A 7279-nucleotide genomic window follows, 5' to 3' on the forward strand; every position below is an offset into this window, starting at 1 on the left:
TGTCGTGTCGCCGGACGAAGCTCAGTCAATTTCAACGAAACTACAAAAATTACTCTGGTCGTAGAGACTCAAGTCGAGTCAAACTTCGTCAAGGTCGAACTCCCGTCGGCATTGGACTTTCGGGGAAAAGGGGTTCAAGTCATGCCTGGAAACCATGTCAATTTTCCTTTTTACAAAGAGACTTCGCTTTCGGCTATTCTAGGTCACGTAAAAAATAAATACATGTAGAATCTATTCCCCCTTCTCGTGGTTCTATCGGAATATATATGTCCTACACGGTTACAAAGTCAGGATGCGCAACAGTCCCTTCTGGTAGGTTGTTGCTCACATATCTAACGTCACGCACGCATTCCTAGACTCCAAACACTACTTTAGAGTCACGTGGTACCATCTACCCACAGTCGCTCAACTTCCGTGACTCTTCTACGTAAGTATATTTGGTGTAGAGGTATTTAGGTCGTGTCTGTCTTTCCAACGGTTGATCAGAGAAAACGGAGTATCCTTTTTGTCTGAACAAAGATTTCTTTTATTTGTAAAAAAGTTCTCAAGGTGTTACACACCAAATTTTCTCTCGCTTTAAAAAAAACAGTTAATATTAAGTTTCTAATGAATATGACGTTGTGTCTAAGTTGAGGCAGGGGACGTTCGCACCACTATCCTCCTTCAAGTTCTGGAACCGAATAACGAAAGCTCTTGAGTAACAAACAGAACCGTCGTAAATTTTGCTCAAACCTATCCCCTGTGTGCCTACCGACGCCTGCTGGTAAGGAGAGTTATTGCCACTCACGCATGCGCAGTTCGTACGTGCTACTTGGCCATCGGCTGAAGTCTGTGCGGTGTGTTCCAGTGCGACTGTTGGCCAAGACGCAGGAGACGTGAGGCGACGTTCCGTCGGGACGTGTTCTTTGGTGTCAGTTTGGTGTGTAAGGACATTAGTCCCAGTTTTGTTTAGCTGCTCTCATTTCACACTCCTGCTGTGCAAACCACAAACTATGTAACACATGTCCCTGTGTTTAATTACATGATCAACCCAACAAAAAAAAACACAAACACGCTGCATGTTATTACAACATTGGATAACTTTAATCCACAACGTCTGTCATATTAAAACACAAGTCTATTTTACACAGCTCAGTTAGCAGCTAAGAAAAAAAACAAAAACAGTGAATCGGAATGGGAAGTGAGAATGTACAGAGCGGAGCCAAGTGAAGAGATAATGAGAATAAAAGATGGTTTGGTTGAGAGTAGATTATTTAAGCACATAAAAGCCTCCTTTCACACGTGTCATCATAACAACAGTGTGCAGCTTCTCATCCCAACAATACAGGCAAAAAGAAGATTCCAGATAAAGCAGGAAGTAAAGAAGTGTGGTCCTCCATCACCACACTGATCTACTGGGGCTAATGGAGCAGGAGGCGGGACAACTGTTTCCCACTGCAGAGGATTGGACCACCATTAATGATGCATTAAGGGGTCATTGTCAGCGTTTACACTTAAGAAGCCCAAATATGTCTGTATAACTTGATCCATTTCTCTGAGAATAGATTTTCTGACTACAAGGAAACGTGAACTGACTAGTGCAAAGGATCTTGGGATTTTGAGTCTGGGACTTGATGATGTACCCTGCCACAGGAAGTGTCCTCTGGAGTGGGACACAGCGAGAGGAAACGCTCAGGAGACACATGGAGAGCAGAGCAGAGTTTTTAACAGACAGGTTACACGTCTGATGTTCTGTTCCTGAGTTAATGCAACCTTAGAGTGAGGGTTGGGGGGGGGGGTGTTTTATCTCAGGGTGGCTCGCTGGCTTACTGGAGATAATGTATTTACAGTGTGGATCATGGAACAGAGGAAAAGTCTCTCTCCTCCTCTCCCCTGTCCAAGGTCTTTTCAGGTGGACACAAAACAGAGAACAACCAAACACTTCACTGACTGTGGGAAAAGTGATGATCCAGTCAGCCGTGAGACGTTTACTGCTCCGAATTGTAGCTAACCTTTGTAATTTAAAGACCTTGGCAGGACGTCAGCATTTTGGAAGGTAGAGTGAGGGGTTTGGAGGTCAGACGTAGAAAAGCCGTACTTTGGAGGTACTGACGTGGAGGTCGTCATCGAAGAACTTAGTCTCTATTATCACGTTCCCGCTGAAAAACAAAGACACACGGCAACATTAACCGATGATTTCACTTAGCACGATATATCTTAAGCACTGTTTCTGCAAGATTTAATGTTTAAGAGACCTTTCAGCTGATTCCAACGTACTTTACATTCCTGCTTCTTATGATAACACCACAGTCAGGATGTACCTTCAATAAAATCTGACGGGCCAATGATCTAAATAACCTTCAGTTTATAAAAGCTTGCACACAAATAAATCTGTGCACAACACTACAGACAGGAAGTGGGACAGGACTGAACTGTGACATAACCAGTCAGCATAATACAAATTAGGGCTAGTTCCGTTTTTTCTTTTTAACATTTTTTTTTTTTTAATACCACAGTTAAGAAATACAGTTTTAATTAAAGGTCCCCTATTATACTGTTGGGTCTCCGATATATGCAAAACGTGTCTCTGAAACCTTGGTTGGTTATTGGCTAATGGTTACACAAGCCAAAACATCGTTATGACATAAAGTGGCCATAATCTGATCAGCTCAAAAGTCTGTCATTCCTAATGTTACATAAAGAGTACCTATTATGCTTTTTGGAGTTTTCCCTTTCCTGTAGTGTGTTATCTGACTTTTCCTACACATGTCTAAGTGTTTGACCAATCAGCCGGTGAGCTAACCAATTAGAGCAATGAGAAAAATAAAGACCTTTTTGAACATTAAAGCATGTCACAGTCGAGACACAAAATGCAGATATGAACCTGAACATTAGCATAATAGGGCCCCTTTAAGTAAAAGCACATGCTTATTAGCATCAAAATATACTCAAGTACCAGAACTAAATGTACTCACTATGAAGAGGGGCCATTTGATGTCCTATTTCACTGCTTTCTAATTAATGATGCATTAATGTGAACAACATTTTATTTTTGCAGCAGGAAAATGCCTTTTTTACTCTCAGGTATCTCAATCCATAATCGAACACTAAATTCAATAGTCAATTTAATTTCTGTACTAATAATATTAACTTGCAAAGTAACTGATTACTAACATTACATTACCTCCTTATTTGAAAGGCTGTACATTATCCGTATCCTTCAGATATTGACAATGGGAATACTGTTAATGTGCACATGTTGTGTGTCAGTGTGTGTGGGCTGGTGTGGCTGCTGTAGAGGGTAAATGGAGAGGCTCTGACTCACGTTAAAACATTGGCTGGCATCATCTGGGACTCTGGAGCTGCTTCTATCAGAGACTGCCATGTGTTGGTGGAGTTGGGGATAACAAAGCCGAACTCAAAGAACCATTCTGGACAGAGACACAGAGAGTTCCATATTAAGACAAGGTCCATACAGTACGCTAGTGCACCAATATATAAAGACTCGAAAGGCAGCATGGTAAACACGTTGTGTTGAGAAATGGGGGGTGGGGGTGTTTTGTCTCCTGGGGCTCTCTGTACGCTCACCTCTGCACAGCAGGGCCTCAGGGAGCTACACACTACAGACCTGGGGTTTATGAATCAACTGCTGCTTCTTAGGACCCATGTTAGGGACCCGGCAGAAAGCATTGGAGGCACACTTTAAACCTCCATTTCTAAAATGCCCATCATCAAAAATACTTCTCATACCCCTTTTTCACCATTCTGTGCTAGTTCCCTGTTGGTTTGGATAGCAGTTGGTTTAACTTACGAACAAAGTGAAAACCAATTTGCTTTCCCACCCACCAAAGCCCTGGATGGGCTTCATCATGACTATTAAACGTGCGAAGCCAAAGTAATTTGTCATGCACGACTTCTCCACCTTTATATTCTTCTTTTGCCAAATACCATTTGTATATATATGTGTAGCAGTGTTTTAGCCGCTTTGCGGTCTTGGAGCTCCTATTTCTGCGACAACTTTATACTCTTGCCATGAACAGCTGTAGGCGTATGTGGCTCTGACCACACTTCTTTACTTCCTGCAGAGAGCTGGCGTTTCTCCAGTGAAAACACCAAACACTGGTTCGCAATCCTGGAACCACATCGTTGAAAAAGAGGCGACAGTGGGTCCTGAACCCCCCCATAGAAATGCTAGAGCATGCCGTTCAGCAGCGTAACTACACGGTGTGCACATAACACTCTACAAATTTATATTCCAGAAGATCTCAGATGCGAAGCCCAACCATTTACTATAAAAACCACGCCTGTTTTGCACATTTGAGCCACGGCCTATGGGTTTTACAAGGAAACCAAAGTTGGTTTCTTGCATGCAGAAATCTCACTTCCTTTTTCAACGATTGGCCAAACAAGTAGTGCAACTAATACATGTTTTATTTCCAATCACACTTGTGGTCTCAGATGTGTAACCAGTGTAGCATTAAGCATGGGCCGAGGAGCCTGCAGGTTACAGCAATGATAGAGCTGCAGTGATTAGTTCTCTAAAATATGCTATGTTCATTCATATTTAGGATCTTTTCAAATTAAAACAGTGTGTTCAGTTCACAAAGACATGTGGGTGGTAAGGGGGCTTCTTAAGAGGGACAAATAAGAATAGGTAAAACACATCAATGGATTAAATAAATGTTGGAAGGAAAAGATTATATTTTAATAACCATCTGGTTAAGTGTAAGACAGGTACATTAGTTTATTCAACACTAAGAAAGGTAGTTTAACATCCCTGCATTCTGACCTTGCAGATGATGTCATACAGATAATTTGTCTGTGGCTGGAAGAGTGCATTTTGTTGCAACAGGTACCAATGAGTCGGGGTTTAAATAGTCATCAGATCCCGAAACACAGACACACAAGATGAGAGAAATAGTGTTAAGCATTGGGATTCATAGTGTCAACAGTGGTCAGAACTCCACAAGGCACAAGGTCCCCTATTACACTCTTTTTCAACAATATATTATAGGTCTCAGATATATACAGAACATGTCTCTGAAGTGTCTGTCTTAAACACCATTTTAGCTCATTGTAAATCATTGCAGCATCCCATAAACCCCTCTGTTTCAGCCCTGTTCCTAAAGTGCTGATTCTGGGTCTGTAGATTTAAATGCTAATGAGCTGCTGCTGGCCACGCCTCTCTGTGATGTGATTTTTTTTTTTTTTTAAACTTCAGGAGATTGAGGTGATAAAAGGTGGGCGGGTGTCACCTTGGTTGGTTATTGGCTAATGGTTACACAACCCAAAAAAACATAGTGACATCACAAAGTGGCCAAAATCGGATTGGCTTATATTCAGACAGGTTTTCATATAAATGGATCCTGTACCTTTCCCAATCTCTTAACAAAGAGGGGAGACATATTCATGTGTAAAAGACATGAAGAAGGGGATTTTGCATAATAGGTGACCTTTAATGTGCTGTCCATAACTCAGGTTACCTTCTAGACACTGTCCTTTGAAGAACACTTTCTGCTCCAGTCTGAACTTCTCCAGTTTCTCTGAGGAGGAGAAGTTCAGTTCTCTGGACACAGCTTTACACTTGAGGATCTTCTTGGGGACGCGAGCTGCAGAGAGAGGGAGGAATCAGAATTCACTGAGGCAGGAAAGCAAGCAGAGATCAGAGAAACAGAGCACTTTGAACTTGAAGGCTCCTCCCCACTGAGAGATGAGGGCTTGTAATGACCTTAGCCGCTTTCACATCAAGTACTTTGCCGTACTTAGTTCCCAGCACTTAGTGCCCAGCACTTAGTACCCCCATGGAACTAAGTACAGATCGCGTTCACACCGGAATAAGTCTCTGAGGGAAGATTACGCAAATGAAGCCGCTGACGTCACTTCTTCTTCTGTTTTGGGTTTACTGGCAGGCTGCAAACTTCTTCTGCCTTTGGGTTTACTGCAGGCCGCAAACAACTTCAAACGGCTTATTACTGCGACCCGAGAGTCCCCGGCAGAAAAGTCCCCGAAGTTGGGGGACTGGCTTCTGTAGAAGCTGCTGGGACTCCCAGCAGCTTCTACTGAAGCCTTCCGAGTAAATCGCCAGAACACCGACACCTCATCTCCACCGCTCCCATGTTTTATTTTGTGTTGCCATAAGTTCGTCTCTCTGCGTTGGTGCGCGGGGATAATGCTAATAATGCTAATGCCAACAAATACAACGGCGGTTTCAAAAAACTTTTCCGAGTTTTACGGGGCGCTGTTTGCAATTCGCCCAGCCAATCAGAAATTGGTCCTTTTTCCTCCCCAGGCTAGTACCACCTCTCTAGCAGGCACTACAAATGGGGGTTAAGGTTCTCTGAACTAAGTTCTCTTTCCAGGCACTAACGGAACTAGTACGGGTAAAAGTACTCCGGTGTGAAAGCGCCTCTTGTTATAGCTGATTTGGGAGCATTGTTCTTTACATCAGAATTGTTTTTCCAGTCAAAAAAGGGTAAATTTGAACTCAATGTGAATACCTTTCTTCCTTAATAAAATAAAAGTAGCCATCGCATGTGAAAAGAAAAATACTGCCATGAATTACTTTAGACTCTTCTTGACTCGTATAATGATGTTGGAAATAGGTCAAACGGGTGAATCTAGTTCAACCCGGCTATCTAAAACTAATAAATGTGCATGAGCTCAGTACATCATCCGTCTGTGTGGCATATTGTCCCCTGTTCATACTTTATGCATATTTATTATTGATTTCATACATAATCTTATATTTTAATTTGCCTTTCAGTTGTTGTGATCGGTACATTTTACAAATATCTATTTGTATTATTTGAATATTATATTTATATATATTTATTATTTCATTGTTATTTTTAGACCAAGTCACATGATGTCTCACAGCTTACCTGGCTTACAAAGAGCTTGTGCTGTATGAATGTGATTAGTATGTGGTAGGCGTGTGTACTGTACCTTCATGTTCTACCCCCGGTACCGAGAGGTCCTCCGTTCCCTGCCACAGCACTTTGCCCGTCTCTGCATCTCTAAGATTCATCCAGTTTCTGTTTGGAAGAAGTTAAGGGCCACCAACAGAACCAGAACAGACAGAATGAACTGAAATACACAAGGAATATTTGAACGGAAAAGACCTTAAACAACTATTACCAGTTAATATTAATATCAGCTAGATCAGTGGTCGCCAACCAGTCGATCGCGATCGACCGGTCGATCGCTAGTGTGGTGCGGGTAGATCGCGGACCGTTAAAAAAAAAAGTAATAGAAAGAAAAATAAAATAATAATGTTTGAAAAATACGTTTTTAGATGTAA

General features: G+C 42.0%; 1 protein-coding gene across 1 annotated transcript in view; it reads right to left on the reverse strand.

Moving 5' to 3' along the window:
* Positions 1 to 1057: 1057 nt before the first annotated feature.
* The window catches only part of pde6d (phosphodiesterase 6D, cGMP-specific, rod, delta), an 818526-nt gene continuing 812304 nt past the window's right edge, over positions 1058 to 7279 (reverse strand). Inside the window, exons 2-5 of the mRNA XM_010773452.1 lie at positions 6925 to 7013; positions 5463 to 5588; positions 3305 to 3410; positions 1058 to 2138 (exon numbers count right to left, since the gene is read on the reverse strand). Coding sequence (XP_010771754.1) covers positions 2057 to 2138; positions 3305 to 3410; positions 5463 to 5588; positions 6925 to 7013 — 403 coding nt within the window. The 3' untranslated portion in view covers positions 1058 to 2056. The remainder of the gene's footprint in view (positions 2139 to 3304; positions 3411 to 5462; positions 5589 to 6924; positions 7014 to 7279) is intronic.

The sequence above is a fragment of the Notothenia coriiceps genome, unplaced genomic scaffold (genome assembly GCF_000735185.1).
Source record: "Notothenia coriiceps isolate Sejong01 unplaced genomic scaffold, NC01 NC01_scaffold00012568, whole genome shotgun sequence".
Classification (NCBI taxonomy): Eukaryota; Metazoa; Chordata; class Actinopteri; order Perciformes; family Nototheniidae; genus Notothenia; species Notothenia coriiceps.